Source organism: Tachysurus vachellii, chromosome 1 (genome assembly GCF_030014155.1).
Source record: "Tachysurus vachellii isolate PV-2020 chromosome 1, HZAU_Pvac_v1, whole genome shotgun sequence".
Classification (NCBI taxonomy): Eukaryota; Metazoa; Chordata; class Actinopteri; order Siluriformes; family Bagridae; genus Tachysurus; species Tachysurus vachellii.
In genome coordinates, this window is record NC_083460.1 from 7,919,749 (window position 1) to 7,942,818 (window position 23,070).

The 23,070-nt window shown below is 36.3% G+C and overlaps 2 protein-coding genes and 1 pseudogene across 2 annotated transcripts; 2 read left to right on the forward strand and 1 right to left on the reverse strand.

Moving 5' to 3' along the window:
• Positions 1–23,070, reverse strand: part of LOC132843187 (semaphorin-4E-like) — a 55,069-nt pseudogene that overhangs the window by 17,214 nt on the left and 14,785 nt on the right.
• Positions 6,328–8,755, forward strand: LOC132846293 (semaphorin-4E-like). The gene is made up of 3 exons (XM_060870962.1): positions 6,328–7,672; positions 8,160–8,212; positions 8,380–8,755. Exons 1-3 carry the CDS (start codon positions 7,638–7,640, stop codon positions 8,637–8,639), a joined length of 348 nt encoding a protein of 115 aa, XP_060726945.1. The 5' UTR covers positions 6,328–7,637; the 3' UTR covers positions 8,640–8,755.
• On the forward strand, positions 16,795–20,938 carry LOC132846288 (semaphorin-4E-like). Its single transcript, XM_060870948.1, has 7 exons — positions 16,795–16,963; positions 17,434–17,579; positions 18,111–18,170; positions 19,456–19,554; positions 20,037–20,136; positions 20,371–20,481; positions 20,633–20,938. Exons 1-7 carry the CDS (start codon positions 16,864–16,866, stop codon positions 20,863–20,865), a joined length of 849 nt encoding a protein of 282 aa, XP_060726931.1. The 5' UTR covers positions 16,795–16,863; the 3' UTR covers positions 20,866–20,938.

A 23,070-nucleotide genomic window follows, 5' to 3' on the forward strand; every position in this document is an offset into this window, starting at 1 on the left:
AGGACATTAGGGTAGTCTTCTCTGAAGGCAAATTCAAAACACTACACAATTATACTTCACTTAGAAAATGGGTGACATACAACAAGCCTTTGTCTGACCCTCGCCCTGGAGTTGTGAGTTCAACATTTACCAAAATATTCTACAACAATCATTTTTATTTGTTAGCTGATGAAAGAATAAGTGATGGAAAAATGACTTAATTACATCAGAATATAATAGACAAAATATACTGCAGCTGAATACTCAGAGAGTCTTGATTAATTTTTGACTGTAGTTCCAGGTGCAAGAAACTATGTTCCCAATTACTTTTAATGCTCTTGTTATCATTTCCTGAGTAATAACTTACATAGTGATGTGCATGGGGAATGACATTTTAATTTGTATATTTTGTCTCCAAAAACAGCACCTATGCAGTAGTTAATTATTCACTTTGTGTTGCTCTCTCTATGTGTGCGTGTGTGTAGTGTATTAACAGTAAGACAAGGGAGAAAGGGTTTTCAAAGTCTTTGGACCTCCCTGATAAAACCCTCATGTTCATCCGAGACCACCCACTGATGGATCAGACAGTGAAGCCTTCTGAGCATCCCCTACTGGTGAAGAAAGGAGCTGTGTTTACTCGTATAGTGGTGGCCAGCACTACTGCCCTGGATGGGAGCAGCCATCAGGTCATGTTTATTGGCACAGGTAGATAAATATTTAGTGTACAGTTTACATCATTATACAGACTTATGCATGTATGTGTTATAGTGTTCAATCAACTGTACAATCTTTGTAACAGCAAGTGGTTCAGTGCTGAAAGCAGTCAACTATGATGGAAAGATGGTGATAATAGAGGAGGTGCAGCTCTTTAATCATTCCGACCCAGTAAAGGTATTGCGGCTCTCCATCACCCTGGTAAGCCTCAGAGCACATTTACATTAGATTTCTTTTCCTCCCTGAAGCTACACCAAAAGATTATAGGTTATTTTTATTTTATTATATTTTTTATTTACTTTTCTTTGATTGCAGTTCCAGAATTGAACCCTGGTCAGACTGGGAATGGTGGACTAAACTTTGCTTCAGGGCCGGATGATGTTTAAAGTGGTTTAATTCTCATCCGTCGTCCTGTTTTAACGTTCATTATGGCAGATAGATAGATATATAGATATTGATATAGATATTATAGATATTGTCAGAGTGCCTCCTGCTTGTATTGTACAATGAAAGTGGCTCATATTATTTGTATATAAGTAAGCAACTAGGACTCACCTTGCTGCAATCCTGTAAAAAAAAAAAAAAAAAAGCCTTAAATCCCTCTAGTGATAGGTAAGCTAGTTTAGCAGTTATCTCTAAGCTAATTTCAACAAACATTTTACACCTAACTGCTACTGTTGTGGGAGGTTTATGTTTCCCAAGAGATTAGAAATATGACTTGTTTCCAAACAAGCCTGAACTTTATTTTGCCCAGTGTGATAGTCACCAGTTTTATCCATTATTATTATAACCATTCTTTCACTCAGTTATTTTTCAGTAACTTTTCCAGCTAGCAGCTGTGACTGATCAGCAAGGCATGTTCGAAGCATTCAACAATGTAATGTTTAGCCTATTTATTTAAATTCAGTTAGCAAATATTTGTCTTAGCTCTTGAAGTTGATGTGAAATATGTTGTTTGCAAGTTATTAGCTAGACTGCTAATGCCTCTGTGCTGTGGAAAATGTGTAACTGCTCTTTTTATATTATAGTATGTAGTATATGGAGCTGATGGGTAAGTTATGGACTTTAGCTGCTTTTGGCACAAGCAACAAACTAAAGCAAAATTTGACAGTGTCAATACTTGCTCATTTTTATGACATTAGTGAAAATCAGTCAGAGACTGCCATGTCTAAGAATCAAGGCAAGTTTTTTTTTTAACTGTGTGTGATAATACACTAATTAATTGATTTATTAAGGGGAAAAAGTTATCTATTTACTTTGGGAAAATAATAAAATGCATTTTCACTTGAGTGAATTGTTTTTATTTTTTTGATAATTTCAAAAAATATTTTAGAAATAAAATATTCCTACTGCTTTTAACACATTTTAGGGAACATCAGACCTGCCAACCTTTATGCATTTTGTGTAGCAGATACGCATTTAGACATCAAAGTACGCTGCTACGATTTGTCACTTCAAAATTCGCATTGTAAAAAACCATTGATGCCTTTGAGTTCAACTGTCTGTGCATTTGCGCACCAGGTAATGCGCCTATGGGTGTAACCGCATTGGGCAGCAACCTGGGAAAATAATAATTCGACCAATCATAGCGCCAGTTTAAAACTCTTCAACGCTACAATCGGAGAGCCATCAAAACGAATGTGGTTTTCATCTGTCTCTGTCCGTCTTCAATTCTTCTTTCAGTGACTGTTTTTTACAAGTGAGGACTTAACGTTTCAATGGTAAATGGCCAGAATTGAGAATTTCATCCATTTTAATAAGCCTGCCGAACCTCAGGCGTCGTTAGACTCCTTTACTGGGGCATGTGCCCAAGTGTCCGGTGTTGTGCCTCAAGTTTAAATTTTACGCACAGATCAAGTTTTACTTTATTTGCCAGTATTTATATAGGAAACGTAAGTCATGCCTGTAAACGCATTGCTGTCGTACTTTAACGGAAAAGACAAACTGGCGCGAGCACGCAGAAATCAATATCCGCGAGCGTCTGTGTATCCCTTTTATAGCACGCAGTCATGGTATAACATGACGAAACTAATGTCATTTTTTAAATATCAATCGTATTCTGACTCAATTGTTACTGGCTCCTGTAGATCACATTTGATGGACATCAAATTTTTTTTGTGAAAAGCAGGTAAATAGAAGCAGAAAGTAGAAATGATGAGGGAGGTATTATTATATGATCAGCCAGTCAAAACCATAGTGAAGTCTAGAGTCTTGCATTACTGCTGAGAAAATGAACACATGTATGTGTTGTCAGATATGAAGTTACTGTTTAGTTCATTAGATCTAATTTATGGCAATACATAAAGAGTTGTTAAAATAGTATGCAGATATACACAATCGATCATGCACATAACGTTATACTCTTTATTTTAGTTGCTACTCAAAAGTAAAGTAAGTTGAGTAAGTTGCTACTCAATAAATTTTTCCAAGGTTGGCAGGTCTGGAACATGCAAATCTAACATTTTTTTCCCCCTCATCATTCACACTAGTAAAACTTTCCCATCATGGCTATCCCAGTACCCATCTAATTCATTTCATTATTTCTACTTGTGATTCAGTTTTAGTTTGATTCTGTTATAGTTTGACCATCAGTTATTTGATTCTGTTATCGTTTGACCATCTTTTTAATAACTGTTGCACATATTGTTTCAGGGTCAGCTGTATGCAGGCTCAGAGGAAGCAACGGTGCAGATGCCACTTAGTACATGTGACCATTACGCTTCCTGTATGGACTGTGTGCTGGCCAGAGACCCGTACTGTGGCTGGGACCTCAGTGCTGAATGCTGCATTGCTATAAAAAACATTCATCCAGATACACACAGGTACTCAGCATATACTTCTCAGCTGCTGTAATATAATGTTCTAAGGATAAAATCATGATGTGGTGTGCTGTTGTAGGAAAACAGGCAAAAAGGAACAATGGGTGTGATGTGACCTGAAGTTTACCTTTTAGTAATTATTAATTAGTTTTAATTATTAACTTTTATTAATTGTTTGACATTTTTTATTAAATTACCACACATTATAAATCTATTCATCACAGTACTTTACAGTATTTTTTACTCTTTACTGACCTAGATTATATGGAGCTAACAGTAACGTATTAAAATGCACAGATTAATTTAAACCTGATGTTCCTTCCAGCCAGTGGTTTCAAAAGTATTCACATTCATTACTCGGGTAGAAGTACAGATACTAGGGTTTAAAAAGACTTCTGGAGAAGTTGAAGTATCAACTCAAGCTTTTTACTCAAGTAAAAGTGTAAAAGTACTGGTTTCAAAACTACTTTAAAAGTATAAAAGTAAAAGTAATGCAAGGAAAAAAAATGCCATTAAGGACAAAAGCTTAGGCTGTGCCACAGGGGCCTATTGTGCACTACCCCACCTCTTCAAAAACATATTTCTAAAGGCCATAATGACTATAATGTTATACACACGTGGACAAAATTGTTGGTACCCTTTGGTCAATGAAAGAAAAACTCAATAGTCACAGAAAAAACTAATCTGACAAAAGTAATAATAAATAAAAATTCTATGCATGTTAACCAATGAAAGTCAGACATTCCTTTTTAACCATGCTTCAACAGAATTATTTAAAAAAATAAACTCATGGAACAGGCCTAGACAAAAATGATGGTACCCCTAGAAAAGACTGAAAATAATGTGACCAACGGGACATGTTAATTCAAGGTGTGTCCACTAATTAGCATCACAGGTGTCTACAATCTTGTAATCAGTCAGTGGGCCTATATATAGGGCTCCAGGTAGTCACTGTGTTGTCTGGTGACATGGTGTGTACCACACTCAACATGGACCAGAGGAAGCGAAGGAAATAATTGTCTCAGGACATGAGAAAGAAAATTATAGACAAGCATGATAAAGGTAAAGGCTATAAGACCATCTCCAAGCAGCTAGATGTTCCTGTGACTACAGTTGCACATATTATTCAGAAATTTTAGATCCATGGGACTGTAGCCAACCTCCCTGGACGTGGCCGCAGCAGGAAAATTGATGACAAATCAAAGAGACGGATAATCCGAATGGTAACAAAAAAGACTTCTAAAGAGATCCAAGGTGAACTTCATGCTCAAGGAACATCAGTCTCAGATTGCACTATCCATCGTTGTTTGAGCCAAAGTGGACTACATGGGAGCCGACCAAGGAGGACACCATTGTTGAAAACAAATCATAAAAAAGCTAGACTGGAATATGCCAAACTACATGTTTACAAGCCAAAAAGCTTCTGGGAGAATGTCCTATGGACAGATGAGGCAAAAATGCAACTTTTTGCCAAGGCACATCAGCTCTATGTTCACAGACGGAAAAATAAAGCATATCAAGAAAAGAACACTGTCCCTACTGTGAAACATGGAGGAGGCTCTGTTATGTTCTGGGGCTGCTTTGCTGCATCTGGTACAGGGTGTCTTGAATCTGTGCAGAGTACAATTAAATCTGAAGACTATCAAGGGATTCTAGAGAGAAATGTGCTGGCCAGTGTCAGAAAGCTTTGTCTCAGTCGCAGGTCATGGGTCTTGCAACAGGACAATGACCCAAAACACACAGCTAAAAACACCCAAGAATGGCTAAGAGGAAAACATTGGACTATTCTAAAGTGGCCTTCTATGAGCCCTGACCTCAATCCTATTGAGCATCTTTGGAAGGAGCTGAAACATGCCGTCTGGAAAAGACACCCTTCAAACTGGAAACAACTGGAGCAGTTTGCTCATGAGGATTGGGCCAGAATACCTGCTGAGAGGTGCAGAAGTCTCATTGACAGTTACAGAAATCGTCTGATTGCAGTGATTGCCTCAAAAGTTTGTGCAACAAAATATTAAGTTGGGGTACCATCATTTTTGTCTAGGCCTGTTCCATGAGTTTATTTTTTTAAATAATTCTGTTGAAGCATGGTTGAAAAGCAATGTCTGACTTTCATTTATAGAATTTTTATTTATTATTACTTTTGTCAGACTAAAGTTATTTCTGTGACCATTGTGAGTTTTACTTTCATTGACCGAAGGGTACCAAAAATTTTGTCCACATGTGTATTAATATGATGATGTTGAAAAATTTGGGATGCACTAGTCTACCTGTTTCAGCCGCATACTGTACAGTATATGCCCATTAAAAAAGAATGCATTTTAGTACAATGCATATACATTAAAGAACCATGTATGTGTACTACTGAGCTGTGTTTCATGGAGCAGAAGATATGACTAGTTGGCTATAAGTATTGTAATGGTGCAAAAAGTCAAACATCAGAGGCATGTCATCAATAACCTTTATTGAAACAAACACATTGGACTTAATTTAACAACAACAGGGTACTCAACATCAGTTAAGCACAGAACATGTGACAAAGAGTTACTAATAGGCTTTGTTCATCCACAACCGCAGCTGGTTCTCAAAGTTCTTTGAGCCAATGCATGCTCTTCTTGGCCTGAAGATCAGCCCTGCAACACTAAACAGTCTTTCACAGGCTGCTGAGGCAGGGAGGGCCGTATTAAGATTAAGTGATAGCTGGCACACAGCTTGGAAGGACTTCGGTATCTCTACTGTGTCTCCTGGGCACCCCAGGTATGCATCCAACTGCTGGGTCGTTTCAAGAAGGCTGGTCTTCTTCAAGGAGGAAAAGAAGTTCATCAGAATAAAGAAATTCATACAGGTTTAAAACAACATGAGGATGAGAAAATGATGACAGAATTTTTCTTTTCGGGTGAACTATCCCTTTAAAGCTGTTTTAGGACCACAAGCAGCTGCTGGCATGACTGAAAATTAGTTGTAAAATCATTTTAAACAGCATTTGGCTAATAGTTGGGCCTATTACCTCTTTACAAGGACCCATAGGGCCCCATACAGGCGCGTGCACTCTCATACACAGACAGGATCATGACTATCCTTAGTACATAACTTATCAACCAGCTATAGATTATAGCTTTGAACAATTAACTTTCAAATATTGCATATAGCAACAATATAAGCTCAGATAACATTTGGTTAAAGTTGAATTTCAAATCCCACACCGAGCCACCAAACTAGTTTGCAATGTTGAATCATAGCCTACTGGTAGGAAGCAAACCATTGGCATGTACCCAAGTTTGCCATAGCAAACACTGCAAATTTATCATTATTAGTAAATTACTAGGTGTCACAACCTGGATGGAAGGAGACAGACCCGTACGCAGGATAGCTTCAAATGAAAGGGGGTTTAATAAATGATGAAGACAAAGACAGAAATGACGATAACTGAAACAATACAAATGACGACACTTAACAATGACTAGACATAACAAAGGGGTAAACGTAACTAATGATTCCGCGCTGCCCTCTGCAACGCGGCTCACTTAAATATAAAAGACAATGATGACACAATGAGGAGCAGGTGTGGTGACAGGGAGGAGCAGACGAAGGCGGGGCAAACACGTGACGAGGAACGACAACAAATGCACATGGCCAAAAAGTCCAGGCTGAGTCCTGACACTAGGTCACTACAATATTTTCAATAATCGACTGATAATAACAAAAACTATAGCTTTGCACAATTAACTTACAAATATAGCAGAATTTAAGCTCAGATAAAATTTGTCTAAAGTCGAATTTCAAATTTGCTAATATTTGACTGATAACAAAATTTCAGCTCACCTCAATATGCTTTTTTAAATTAAATTTGAAAGCCATTAGCTTGTGGTATTTAGCTTACAGCACATGCGCAATGACTTATTTTTCCATCCAAACATTTACTGTAACAAAATTCTTCCAGGTACGGCCAGGGATGTATAACGGTTGGGGTTGGTTGGTCTTCCTGGCTACAACTTCCATGCTGGTGCTGGTGCTTCGTTGTTGAGACATTGAGATTGAGTTTTCAGACATCTTCGTACTTGGCTCCGTCTGCTATGTCCAGCGTTGGGTAACTGAAGTGTGACGTGATTTGTGTCATGTGCAGGTGCGATGGATCACATACAAACCAATAGGGTGACGGAATGGTATATGTTTATACTTCTCATCCAACCACAATCACATTCACTCTATCAGGATGTCGCAATTTATCTTGATAGGTTTTTTTGAATGAAAACAAGCCGGAATGAAATAGGAGTAACGAGGCTATTTTTAAAATGTAAGGAGTAGGAAGTACAGATAATTGTGTGAAAATGTAAAGAGTAGAAGTAAAAAGTCTGCTAAAAATAATGACTCCATTAAAGTATAGATACTCAAAATTTCTACTTAAGTAAGGTAACGAAGTATCCGTACTTCATTACTTGACACCTCTGCTTCCAGCTAGATCTACTGTAAGTCCTTGTTATTGAAAATTTCACATTATCACCTTTGACCAATCAGAATTAAGAATCAAACATCACTGTGGTCTAATATATTGAATTGACTGCTCTAGAGACTGTACTATAGACTGTGCACATGTGGGAATGTTAGATATATTGAACTTTCAGTCACGTCCATCTATTTTTTTTCCTGCAGGCAGGTGGTTCAGAGTCTGAGAGATGGAAATGCTGCACGTTGTCCTGCATTTGGTATGTAAACAGGTGGCTTTTTATGTCCACTGGTTCAGATAGTACAGTGTTTACTGATATATGTCTTGTATGGGTCAATATACATGCAACAGAAATGGTTTAAGTCCATTGTGACTTATCACTAAAAGTAAATAAGACTCTCAAGGACTGTTGTTTTTGTTTTACAGAAAGTACTACGATCATTAAAACCTTCTATCCTGGTAACGAGGTCAGGTTGCTGTGCCAGCCAGGATCAAACCTGGCCCTAGTGCAGTGGAGCGTAAACAATCACACAATTCAAGACTCCAACGAGTACCACATTCATCACAACAACCTGTTGATCCTCAATGCCTCGGACAGCGACGCCGGATTCTACACCTGCACCTCTGTAGAGTCCTCCAATGGTAAAGACTGTGTCATCCAAAATGCTACATACTGTATGAGCTGAAGCTGGGGAACTTCATGGAGCATCCTTCGGTTCAGCTGCAGGTCCAGGAACAGCAGAAATCTCTCTTGGTGCTCAAGATCCTGGTCATTATACCAACACTGATATTATTAGTTCTTGTGGTATGGAACTTCTCCAAAGGGCATTTTGCTGTCCAGACAAGCTCGAAAAGAGCTGAGGAAAGTCCACAGAGTGTGTCTGGCTGTCAGGAGCCACTGCAAATAATTCAACAGAGTTCAACAGAAATAACAATCAACAGAATAGCTGAATCCCCTGATATGACAAACCAGCATAATTGAGACAAATTGCTCCAGTGAAGTTTATTTTTTATTTTGCAGACACCTCAATGACAAATCCAAAATAATCCAGTTTCATAGCTCAAGTCACACAATCTAAACTTATTGGAGATTTAAAAACAGTTTAATTACAATTTATTATTTCATGTTATTTTTAGACTTCAGTATATGCTTAAAATCCTAAAGCACTGAAACAAGTTTAAGCACAGTATATTGTTTGCCAATTAAAAACAAAGGCCAAAATAAATGTTAAGATGTATTGAAGATTGTATATGGACTACTGAAGAGGATTATAGAACCAGTCATCCATGGGATGGCAGCATAATTCATATTTGCTTCATAAATCTGTATTCAGGAGGAGACACTGAATGAGAATGACCACCAGTTCTGTTGTTTTCTTTTTTTTTAAATTATTTATTTGATCATTCGAGCTAGTGTTAAATGGTTTTGTTAAGGTCTCTGTGCACTAGAGCCTGTGTATGTCTTTCCAGACAGGATCCACAAACGCTTCTTTCAAAATACATGTCAGGAAACACCTTTAGCACGTCTAGACCTCTACACTGAGCTTTTGACATGTGTGGCATTTTTTAAACCTATAGCTGTTGAAGCCTCCAGATTCAGCACTGTGTTTCCAGGGCAGTACCTCAATGAAATTTGCAGGAATATTTTTTCCTCTCTCTCTCTTAATGTATTTTTTTAAATTCTTACATTTTGTGAGCATTTTTTACTGTAAAATAAATGTATTTGTCTAATGTCTTCTTTGTACAGAACCATTATTTTCAGTCTACTGTATGTGACTTGTAAGGAAAATCAAATAGGTTTAAGTTGTTTAAAAAAGATTTTTATTGTTGCAAAATAATAGAAAGACAACCATTAAAATCTAATCATTTGAGGAGAGTCATTTTAATTACAGGGTAACCTCATCCACATATCTTTCAAATTACTTTTGTTCCCATGAGTAAAGACCTGGGGCCCTTTTCAACAAGGAGGTTCAACCAACTCTAAGTTTAAACGTGAACTCTGAGTTGATTTACCCTGAGATGGGATGAGTTTTGGGTTACAGAACAGCTGAAATGAGTTAGTTTTATCAACTCTAAATTGACTGACTCTGAGTTAAGCACGTGCACCACAACTATAAAAAGCCATTACAAATGGAACGTAGATATAATGAGTCACTATGGCAACAGCGTAAGACAAAAAGTGGTATGCATATTTCTCAACAGCAGAACTGTTTATGAAAATGCAGAAATGTGTAAGTTTACATTTTAATTACTTTTATACAGTGTTGGGTGTAATTAATTACTGTAAGCATAAAAGATAAGAATATTGCAGATGTATGGAAAAAGCGTGACCGGTGCCCTGCTTGTGCAACGACAAGAGTGGAAGACTACAGTGGAAGACTACACACGCACAAATAATTTTGAACATTTGGTCCAGCATCTTGTATACTGTAAATAGAGAACTGCCTTACACCCAAGTCACTCACTCTGTTCAGACTTAGGTCGGGACAGACTGACTTCACACTTGCAAGTGTATTGAATAAAAAAGTTTGATATTCCACAGGATTCTGCTGCGTTCTTCTCTGCAACATAGGAAAAGTTCACTTGAACTATTATCTCTGATTAATAGAATAGAATTTCCTCCACATTACTAAGTAATCTAAGTACTGTAATTTAATTAAAGACTATAAAACAATTCTGTATAAAACAATAGTGGATTTAACATCAAATTTTAAAAGGTATATTTTTAATGTAACCTCCCTCTAGTTACACTGGTCAAGTCAAGGATAATTCATGCAATTGTATATTGTTTATTTGAAAGCATTAGAAATGCAGTTTAGGGGGCACAGTAGCTTAGTGGTTAGCACGTTCGCCTCACACCTCCAGGGTCGGGGTTTGATTCCCGCCTCCGCCTTGTGTGTTTGTAGTTTGCATGTTCTCCCCGTGCCTTGGGGGTTTCCTCCCCCGGTCCAAAGACATGCATGGTAGGTTGATTGGCATCTCTGGAAAATTGTCCCTAGTGTGTGATTGCGTGAGTGAATGTGTGTGTGTGCCCTCCGTCCAGGGTGTATCCTGCCTTGATGCCCAATGACGCTGAGGTAGTTCGGATAAGCAGTAGAAGATGAATGAATGAATGAATTTTAAAAGGTCTCCTTATTGTTCAAGTGGTTGAGGTTGATTTGGGATTTAGAAAGTAATTAATAAGTAATTAGTAAGTAGATCAATACTTTCTAGAGATTATTACATTAATCTAATTAGACTTGTTGAAGATGTAATTTGTAGTTAGTAATTAAGAATTATTTTAGAGTAAATTCTCAACTGTTATAATATCAGAGGTGAAACTGGAAGAACAGTATTTTATTAAACTTATTAATTTAATTTTCATGTATAGGTGCAATCCTGCAGGCATTAAAAGAAAGTGGCAGCAGATTAAAATGAAATATAAAAACATAATTCAATCAGGTAAGCCTTCAGCATATCATAGGTGTAAACTACATGGCTTTAAAAACATTTGACATATTAAATAACTAAATAGCATTTAGTGTCTAGCAGCACAGCAGCATTTTTTTCATGGGTCTAAATGTTCATTCTCATTTGACTAATCAGGCAACAGAAAGAAGGCATAGGCTTGCAAAACAGGGGGAGGACCTGCACCACGACCTCTGACAAATGCAGAGGAGATGGCCCTGAGCCTGAATGCTGGAAGTCCAATGGCTGAGGGAATTCCTGGTGGGACTTCATCAGAGCCAGTCACTCCAGAAGATTCCAGAGGTGCCCTCATAAAATGTAATATGTCTACCTACAGTATGTGTTATTTTTTTATATAGACTTTTTGTGATATTAACATTTATATTAATTTGGGTTGGGTTTTTCGTTGGTCCCAACAGATTCGTATGGTAATATCTGTCTGTTGGAGCCTACTGTCCCAACAGAACCCCATGCAGTTGTAAGTAGCCCAGTCAATACACCATAAATTATGAAAAATAGTATTATAAAGTGTACTTTATGGAATGCTCATCTTTACAGGATGATGGGGATGATGATATTGAAACTATATTAGAATCTGATTGTAAAGAAAAAAGGTACAGCTCAAATAAAAATGCATAGGAATATGACAAAAAATCCACTCTGGGCCTCAAAATCCTCTCCCAATGTAAATGTAACTATGTACAAATTAATATAGCCTCTTCATCAACAGGATCGTCCATAAAAGGACATGCTATTTCATTTCCTTTGATGCTTTCTGCGTAACTGAAATGTGTGCAATGAATGAGGTGTTTAAACACCTTCTCTTTAAAAAAGGGAGGAGACCAAAAGAAACTCTGGGTTTACCGAAGAAAACGTGCTCACGAACAGGTTAGGATAACAGAGTAAGTTACTATGGTAACTGACACTGAGTATGTTACTTCTCTTTCAGAAACGTGCTTGACTTAACCTGCTTTCTTGTGTTTAACATACCTCCCATTCTGAAACAGAAAACCCAGAGTTTCCCTCATTTTAGGGTTAACATACTCAGAGTTTTCACTTAACCTCCTTTCTGAAACAGGCCCCTGGTGTACAGATTATTTTTTGGAGCGTGTGCCCCAAAACTGCTGGAGCGTGTGCTAGAACAAGATGAACTCCTGCTCTGCCTGTGCTCTTGTTTCTCCTTCCTTTGACTCTTCTTATTGTGTTTCTTTCTACCACGGTCATCAAGCAGTGAGCCAAGTAGGCAGACAAGAGTGATTCTGTTGGTACTATTTTCTCTAATTATCAGACATAAACCAATTCATTGGTGAAGACATGAGAACTGTACAGGCAAAGCTGCACTATAAATGTGTTTGAACCTAATTTTATGTAATGTTGGTGCGACCGATATTAAAAAAAAATTCTCTCAAAAGTCTCTCATTTCACTGCAGGAAATAAACAATAACAATAAAGTTACGGGTCACTACTAACACCACCCACACATATGTGTCAGAAAAATGTAGCATGGTTACTGTGTCATGTTTCCATATTTTAAATCACTCCCTATTTTCCTTTTACAGCTCAAGTCAATTCAGTTTTCTCCGTATAGTGCCTTTAACAGCTTTACAGATAGGTGTAAAATTTAAGGTATAAAATTATCTGCAGTTAGCAAGCTTGGCATGACAGTGGTAAGGAAAAACTCCCTCTGTTTTATAGACGATATAAGGAAGTAACTGTGAGAGGAAACAGCATAAAAAATGGAACCTATCCTCATCTGGGTAACACCTAATAGTGCAATTATATATAATTTCCTTTTTTTTTTTTTTTTTAAAGAATTGTACTTGTGCAACCAGAAAAAAAAACAATTTTAGTTTTAACATTAAGCCTATTTTGTTGAAGTTATCAGACTCTCACTCTTTGTGGTAATTGTAGTCTTAATGCTATAAAAGCAATTATAGTCCTAAGTCATCATAGCCAAAGGGATTGTATTAATTACAGTCTAAGCGATCTTCATGGTTTCTCAGTGGTACCATCCACAGTAATCTCATGTATGCACAATCTGTTGTGTTTTAATCTTTACATAATCAGAATCAGAATCAGGTTTATTGGCCAAGTGTGTTGACACACACAAGGAATTTGGTTCCAGCTGTTTGTGACTCTCAAATCCGGTCATATGTCCTGGGGCAGTCAAGGTGTTGCAGAATGTAGTGCAGTCCAATGTTGACTGTTGCTCAGTATAGGCAAACTGTAGTGGAGCCAGACTCCGTTCTGTTACAGCAAACTGTTAAAGCAGAGATCCTTCCATACTAATCGATTTTCTTTCTCCACAAAAGCCATAATGTCTTTATTGCGATCCTGGACTTTTTCAAAGAAGCTGCAGCTCCACTAAATACTCTACTTTTACTCTGAATCTGGAACTGCCATGAAAGTTCTGGAATCTCTTGTCATATGTTTCTGTTTGAAAGACAGCCATTACATTATTATTCAAAGCATTTTGTCAGGAGCTGCAGCAGGTAAGTTCATCTTCAAAGTTTATGCTTATGTTAGTACAAAATAATAGCAGTGATGAAGTGTCTGATGTGTAAGTTACTGTTCAGAACAGTGTTCTCTGTGTTTCTGTACAATAGAGTGGTGGTTATTTTTGTTTTGGTGCTCCAGATATTTCTCGATATAGTTGATACACTGTATGGCTTATACTTTCCTGGCCTGCTAATACATTTATATTATATGGAGTATTACAAATTTTTATTAGGCTAAAATTGTGTAATTGGTTTTAAATGTGTTAGGTTTAAGTAAAAGAAAATACTCAACAGTGGGCTGGTGAAGTGGATTAGTTTTTCATAACTGAACATCCTGAAGAGTTTTATTCCGAAAAAAACACCAGTGGTTTGAATGATATATTAATCAAAGCGCATCGTGTCATACTTTTAAGCATTTATCAACACATTCAATATTTAATGTCATCTGGGATCATTTAGATGATCTACAATAGAGATGCGCTGATCAGCTCAAATGTCACCCGAATCTGCTGCTTCAAATAAATCATCCGCCCGCCATCCACCAGCACCATCATTTTCTCTGTATAGATCTCCACACCCGATCGTCCCATTACAATTATACTAATTTTTAGTTTTCAGCATGATGATATGGTCAGTGGATGGTTCTTTAACAGCTCATTCCGTGAAGTTAGAGCGATCAGCGCGTAACATAATACACTGGAGAGATGCTGCTTTTAATCAAACTTTTATTTATTTATTTATTTATTTATTTATTTATCTCTTTATGAAACCAATGTTTGATCTTTGTTCAGATTAAGCTGCATTTAGCTTATTAGCATAATAATAAACACAGGCTTTATCCCTTTAGCTGGAATGTCACCGTTTCTGTCAACTTTTATAGACTTTGTTTCCTATATTTATTCTTCTCTATTATTACTATGGACAACACACCCAGATAAATTCCTGTACATGTACACAATACAGTAGCTGGAAATAAACCTCATTCTGATTCTGAACCTCCCGAACAGGCGATTTATTTTTCCAAGAACTCTGCATGATGTCACACACTGCCCTCTACCGGTCAAAACGTTTAATTACAACATTTTATTTTGCTACTTTCCAAACAGCTTTTTCTCTTTCCGGGTTTCTGTGTTCTACAAAATGCACCGAGAATTTTCACACAGAAACTAATGAGAAAGATTTTTGTACATAAACTATGTATTCTGTTCTTTTTTTACTTGTTTATTTTTTTTAAGATAGTCAGTTGACAGCCCCATTATATTTGGACCCAGTACAATACAGTATGTCCTACTGACTCAGGATCAGAAGGAGCTTTATTACCAAGTGCGCTTGCGCACGTTCAGCTCAGTACTTACTGGTCTCCGAGCCGCATTGTTCAATAACATAGGATGGAACTCAACATTTGCAGAGAAAGGTTTCTGTTTTAATCACATATTAAATGTGGACTGATCTCTGTCTCAGTCATAATATAAACACAGGCCTATACTAATAAAAACAATTCTGTCTTTTATGTCTTTATTGAATACATAAAGCCTCTTTAGACGCACTATAGATTTTTATCCGAACGGATGCCAAAGTTAGTTATTTACAAAATAAAAGTTTTAAAATTTAGTTGCAAAGATTATTTTAAAATGACAGTACATGCTGTATTACTCGAATTCCACATCTATTAACTACTTTTTAACAAATTTTCCTTTTTTAAGACTGACATGTCATACGTTTTATCTGTTAATAGTTTGTTGGAATAACTGAAACAAGTCAAACTTAGCACTTACCTAATAACTATCATTCCTTCATCTTCCTGTTACTAAGTGGGGAAAAATGCATCTTGCTAACACTGGGAACTTTTAATATATAATAACTTTTACATATCTTAAACAAAGCACAATTAGCAATTACACTTTGTAAAAGAACATGTTTAAATCTGTTTATTATTGTTGGTAGTAGTATTTAATAATGTGGAGCATCTTCCATAAAGGTCACTGTGACTTCTACTATAATGTCTACTACAGACATAATAACATATTTAAACTTGCACGTTTGTACAATTGATAAAATCATCAACAATTGTCTTCCATGTAGCTGCTGTTATAGACAATAAACAACACCAAGCACATTCAGGCCTGTAACAGCACTGTGTTATAAGTGTAATTAATGCAAAAATTCTGTTATGTTCAAAAAGTTCTCAAATATTTTTAAACTTCACTGCATGAGGTGCACATGCCCTGTGTTGTTATGTGTTGTGACTCGTACATTTGCAAACGGGAAAATAAACTAATGAAAATGGCATTTAATGACATAATGCATGTGTTAAATTTGCGACTCCACTGTATAATCGGTGGTTGATTCTGTTATGAGGAAGGATGTCAGTTTTGCTTCAGTTATTCTCAGTGCTGCATCAAATGCAGATCTAAAAAAATAAATAAATGACAATTTGATCCATGACCTTTAAACTGAGATTCGGATATTATTATCTTATATTCAGTTCTTCTTTTGAACAACTGGTATATGATATAAAGTGTTTTTTGTTCTTTCATGAATATGTCTTTATAAGTTTTACTCTTTGTTTTACTGTAATGTTAAGACAGGAAACTGTGACTTTGTTCTCTATAATAATGTAGAGTGTGATCTATGCTGTTCTTAATGAATTTATTATCTTAAAATGAACAGTTTTATCAACTGAGTCCAGTGTGAATGATTTTTCTCAATATTTCTACAAGGTAAATTATATGGAATGCAACTGTAAATGGTTACAATGAAAAATCCAGCTCATGTGCAGTATGTCATATTTCACCCTGCTCTTCTAAAGTACAACAATCTAAACATAATCTATTATTATATGTAAAATTTTACAATTTATTTTTCTTCATGCTGAGAAAATATATTTTCAATATTTTACAGTGTGACTGACTGAGAGACTGAGACTGACGTTGCTCTGTAGCAGAGACTTGAAGAACTTTAGGACATGCTGTTCTTCCTTGTCCTGTCTTTTTGGGTTCCAGCTGTATTGACTTCGGGCCAGGTTTGGCCATTGAACAGCACACCACGGAAAACAGTCACTCTGAGTAAGTGAGCTGTCTTTGTTGTTTTTTTGTTTGTTTATTTGTTTTTTGCTTTTTTTTTTAGTTTTTTTTTAATATATATAGTTTGTGACTTGGCTGCACAGCATTGCTGTTTTATGTTACTGTGATAAGCCTTGCAATATATTAAACGCATGTTGATGTGTTGTTGCAGCTGAATGGTTAAAAAGTGCTGATTTAAATTCTTACTTCTGGCAAAATTGCTCACAGCTTAATATAAAAGATCCACACAGTATGTAAATAAATACATACATAAAAAATAATAGAAATAGACCATTTTAGGGCATTGATACAAATAACACAAATAATTATTGAGTTACTGAGGTCAAAAGTTATAGTTGTTTTAAGTCTTTCTTCTACTTCACTTCTTTGTACTTTACTTTATTATGAGCACCAAAGATTTTATAATTACTCCAAACCAAGTGGAAACAAAAAGCCTATTCTTCTGTTGCTAGGTAACAGAGGACATGTCTTTCAAGAGGAGGGAGTGTGGAATTACACCACCATGCTCCTGATGGAAGACGAGGGTGTGCTCATCCTGGGAGCTCGAGAGGCCATCTTTGCCCTGGACCTCAACAACATCACACACAAGAAGGCTATGGTCAAGAAAAAGATTTCATTTGAATAATAATAATAATAATTCCATTCCATTTTCTACCGCTTATCTTGGACCGGGTCGTGGGGGCGGCAGTCTAAGCAGGGACGCCCAGACTTCCTTCTCCTCAGACACTTACTCCAGCTCTTCCGGGGGAATACCAAGGTGTTCCCAGGCCAGCCGAGAGACATAGTCCCTCCAGCGTGTCTTAGGTCTTCCCCGGGGCCTCCTCCCGGGTGGACATAATAATAATAATAATAATAATAATAATAATAATAGATGAGTTTATTTATTTATTTATTTATTTATCTCAGCCTCAACCTTTTTTTTTGTTTCAATTTCAATTTAACTTATAACTGGGGTATATTTGCTTATTTTCTATCTTTATTACATTCTACATGCTTATATTATTTTAATGATTGTACGTTTATTCTAGTTTCAAACATTCTTTCTATTTCTATATATTAGATTGTTTAATCTAATATCTGTACTTATTTAATTCTAGATAAGTAAAGAAATATATTGTCTTTTTTGTAGGTTAAATGGGCGGTGACTTCAGAGATGCAGCGCACTTGTATTTTCAAAGGGAAAACACAGGTGAGAGTTTTTTTTATGTGTGACCGTTCTGTGTAAAATCGAGAGACTGTTATGTGTGTGATTCATAGAAGATCAGCAGTTTCATAAATCTAAGCTGCCCATCTAGTACTAAAAATCCTACCACAAACCAAGAGATCACACCAGCATCACCACCACTCTGAAAGTGGTTTATGATGATGAAGCAATGAATGAGGGAATGGAAGAAATACACTAAAAATCCAGTATATTAGGAACATCTGTACACCTGCACATTATTGATTATTGATCATTATTGATCATTGATAACAAAAACACTGAGTGAATGACTGACAGTTAGGTTTAGAAATTTCTCAGACCAGCTCTCTGATCAAGGAGATCATACTTTTCTTTATATTTGATGCAAGCATTAACTGAAACTTTTGACCTGTATCTGTAAAATCCAGCCAGGGGTTTGAAGACAACTAAACTGATTAATGCACTTTAGACAACTCACTGGGTTACACTAAAGCTTGGTACTTGAATGAATTTGAAGCTTCATCTTGGCTCATGGACAAACCTCCAGTTTGAGTTTAACGATGTTGATGCTGCGTTCAAGAGGAAATCAACGATTCTGGCAAACAGCCAAAAATCAGAAACTAAATATTTTTATAACCAGTAAAATACTTTTAAAATACTCATCTCTATTTTAAAAATTTAAAAATATATACAAAATAATGAAACAATTTTTTTATTTAGGCTTCATTTCTGACCTTGCCTGAGCTATCTAGTTACAAAGATAGAGTCAAACAAAACAGTAGGTCTGCCTGAATATCAGCTTGAACTTGAACTCCGGTTGCAAACCTACTTTATAAAGTTGATTTTGATAATCACGTTTCCTTATGTACATCAATAAGGCTTTAAATGTAAAGAGAAGTGGGATATATTTCAGTGGAACTGAAATTAATTACTTAAACATGATTTCCTCCTTTGCTCTTTCACTTTGGTAGGAACCAAATTTTAAAATCATAATAAGATGAAGACTGCACATACTTATGACTGGTGTACAAATAAGACACTAATTTCACTACAGGAAAGTCTAAAGAGTAAAAACAGGATTTCCAAAACATCCACAGAAATGTATCTGTATATCTTTGTCTTTATGTGTAAATTCTCAAATAAGGGTAAAAAAAAAAAAGAATTATTTCCTAATATGAGAATATTCTTCTGTCTTGTGTTGTTCTGTTAACGGATCTTTTTTCTGTCTCTTTCTGATTGACTTCCTAATAATTTCCTTGGACTTTGTATTACCTGTAATTTTCCTTTCCAGACTGAGTGTCATAACTACATCCGGATCCTTCATAAAATGTCGAACGACACCATGTTCGTTTGTGGTACCAACGCTTTTAATCCAACCTGTGATATTATGGTGAGTAAAAATTCCTCCACATACAGTGGTGTGAAAAAGTGTTGGCCCATTTCTGGATTTTAATTTTTTGCATGTTTGTCACTCTTTAATGTTTCAGATCATCAAACAAATTTAAATATTAGTCAAAGATAACACAAGTAAACATAACATGCAGTTTTTAAATTGCGGTTTTTAATACCAAGGGAAAACAAAATTCAAACCTACATGGCCCTGAGTGAAAAAGCTGTTAAAACATAACTGTGGTTTTTCTTACCTGAGATCAGTTTCTCTAACCACACTCAGGCCTGATTACTGCCACACGTGTTCGCATTCAAGAAATCACTTAAATTAAACCTGACTGACAAAGTATTGTATTTTACTGTAAAATGTCCTTGCTATGATATTGTAGACATTTGTTAACATGAGTTTCAGCCTTTGTGCATGTTTTGTTGTATTATATCACACCATGTAGACATTTCATGTAGCTGTGTTCTGTCTTCCAGTCTTATAAAGACGGCAAGCTGACTCTCGAAGGTAAACAACAAGATGGGAATGGAAAGTGTCCATTTGATCCTTTCCAGAGATGCGCCTCTGAATTTGTCGGTAAGTGCTTCATCTCTCTTAAGGCAAACTGCTTTATGACGTAACAGGCCAAAGAGCACAATGTTTAGTTAGTGATTAAAAGTTTTTAGTTCATGCATTATATTCTTTTCGAAGGTTAATTCTTTAGTCACAGCTGCTACTTATGATAACTTTTATGACGTTCTGAATTCTTTAAAGGAAAGTAACTCGATACCATCATTATGCTTTAATAATATAATTCTGATTGCCGTTTAGATGGAAAGCTGTACTCTGCTACATCTTTGAAGAACTTTGGCTTTGTACCGGTTGTGATGCGAAGCTTAGATAACAACATGCAAACTGAATTCCTGACTTCATGGCTTAATAGTAAGAATGGAAATTTTATTACACTAAGTAAGGGAATGAGATGAGTCTTCTGGTTTCATATATAATTTAAAACTCAACATTACATCTCGTAACAATTCTTCGAGATTGTGATTGAGTAGTTGAGAGTCACTGATTATTTGTGTCATTTCAGAGCCCAATTTCATTGGCATGAAGCATGTGGCTGAGGGAGATGACAACCCAGAGGGGGATGATGACAAGATTTACCTTTTCTTTAATGAAATAGCTGTGGAGTACGATACCTACAGTAAGATGGAGATGTCAAGGGTGGCTCGCGTTTGTAAGGTACTCTTCTTGTTAAAACTATGTTGCCGATATTACAGTACACCATTCTACATTTCTATGTTTTTATTCATCAGGACCTAAATAAAAGTTGTGCGTTCCTCACAACTTCTTTGTTCAAACAAAGAACCTCAGGTGATGACAAAATATTTGGGTGGGGAAATATAAGCACGTTTCCTATTTCTGCATCAGTACTTAACAAACCAGATGTTACTAAAGAAATGCACAAGAATAGCTAATCATCAAGATGTGAAACGATTATAAATCAAATATTATAAGATTAATCACCCTGCTTTTGATGCTTTTATACATGAATATGAAACTTTTTTCCTATTTACAGGTTTTTTTTTGTTTGTTTGTTTTTGCTTACGTAATAAATGTGTAGCGGGTACGGGACTTCCGTATCAGCTGGCAGTTAAATGTTCCCAGCAATCTGTGGAATGGTGAAATAAAGACAGGACAAAACCATGCGTGTGATCAGCTCTTGTCTTGCTGGGTTATGACCTGCAGCCCAGCAGACACCTTGCAACACGCAGCACTCCCACAGCGCCCTCTATTGAACTGGCGGAACCACCATTCCCTTAAAACGTTTTAACATGCAAAACCCCATTTAAGTGTCTTTAACTACACTTGTAATTGTGTTAATTGTGAAGAACCGACAATCGGGGTGTCACAAATGCTTAAAATGAGAGATATTATCTGCTTATAGAACAATACTTTGTTTGTATTTTATAATGTTAATTAGTAAATAAATATAACTATTGTCACTTGCTAGGATGTCATTTTCTGCAGCATTGTTCTCATACCCTCTGATCTCTCCTTGCTAGGGGGATGTAGGAGGACAGCAGATATTGCAGAAGAAGTGGACGTCATTTCTAAAGACTCACCTGGACTGTCCTGTCCTTCAAACCAGACTACCACTTCTCATACAGGATGTGTTCCTCTTCTGCCCAGACACCTGGAAAACCTGTATGTTCTACGGTGTCTTCACTCCTCAGGGGTGAGTAATGTTCAGATCAAAAATGCCAGCAGAATATGTTTAAATAACTGCAGTGAAGAAGACAATTTGTGATTTTGAACGTTAGGTTTGTGGTTGAATACCAGACCAACAATACAGTCAAACCTTAAGGCAGAGGATTAAACATTACCATTTGTGTTAGATCAGCCTGAGGTCAAGGGCATGCAAAGGTCAATATGGTTAGGTCAAATGGGAAACCTACAGTAAAAGGCTTTAGGTTAACAACTCACTGGTATTTATAGTCAATAATGGGTTGCCATTAACATCAGAAATAAACATTATGGTATTAGTTTGGATGGTACAGTGGTTTAGTGGTTAGCACGCTTGCATCACACCTCAAATGTTTGGGATTTGATTCCATCTGCTGCCTCCAGGTACTCTGGTTTCCTCCTGCAGTCCAAACACATTGTAGGCTGTTGAAAAGTATCTTTAAATTTTGCCCCAAGGGATAGGCTCCAGGTTCCTCACAACCCTGTGTAGGGTAAGCTCTATAAACGATGGATGCATTTACAATGTGTTCCCATTTTAAAGCATTTTAAATCGCACTAGCCTTTTATTTCTGATTCAGACATTACATATGATTTGTTTATAAAAGATCTCCCTTTGTATGGGTACATTATGTATCCATACGCCAAAGTGCACTATACAAACGCACATTTAAACACTTATTCACATTCAAACGCACATTTAAACACTTATTTATGGATGGAAACAGGAACATGGAGAGAACTTATGGAGAAAATCTCCACACAAATGCACAGGATCAACCTGGGGACCCTGGTGGTATGACGTGGCAATGCTGCACCACCTTGCTGTCTTTTTATTGCATATACTATTTCATAATATGCATTATTATAATATGAGAATTATTATTTAGTACTACACACTCATATGAAAACCTGAATCAAATTTAATCGTGGATACAATTGGCTCAGAAACAACTTTATTTTTATTTTTACTCTGATATGAAATGAATAAATTGTAGGAGGTTACATGATGCTATAAGGTGTATTCAAAAATTATCTAAGGGTGTCAAAACCTATAAATCAACGTAAATCAAGGAAATGCTTAAATATATTTTTATTTCTGTTTGCAAATGAATAAGACTGTGACATCCAGTTAAAAACAAAAAAGTATAGAAATGAATCACAATTGTAGCATATTCAAACATTAATTAGACATAATATTTTTAACCATTGACTTATGACACTTGTTTCATAGCTGTGATTTTACTGACAGGGAAATGCCGGACTACTCAGCAGTGTGTGCGT

What these genes read in the sequence shown, in the direction of transcription:
- LOC132846293 (XM_060870962.1), top strand. Translation starts at nt 7,638, where the DNA reads ATGGATCACATACAAACCAATAGGGTGACGGAATG. An exon ending in ACCAATAGGGTGACGGAATG is followed by an intron (nt 7,673 to 8,159) that starts GTATATGTTTAT and finishes TTTTTCCTGCAG; the next exon opens with GCAGGTGGTTCAGAGTCTGA. An exon ending in TGCACGTTGTCCTGCATTTG is followed by an intron (nt 8,213 to 8,379) that starts GTATGTAAACAG and finishes TTTGTTTTACAG; the next exon opens with AAAGTACTACGATCATTAAA.
- LOC132846288 (XM_060870948.1), top strand. Translation starts at nt 16,864, where the DNA reads ATGCTGTTCTTCCTTGTCCTGTCTTTTTGGGTTCCAGCTGTATTGACT. An exon ending in TTTTCAAAGGGAAAACACAG is followed by an intron (nt 18,171 to 19,455) that starts GTGAGAGTTTTT and finishes TTTCCTTTCCAG; the next exon opens with ACTGAGTGTCATAACTACAT. An exon ending in CCTGACTTCATGGCTTAATA is followed by an intron (nt 20,482 to 20,632) that starts GTAAGAATGGAA and finishes GTGTCATTTCAG; the next exon opens with AGCCCAATTTCATTGGCATG.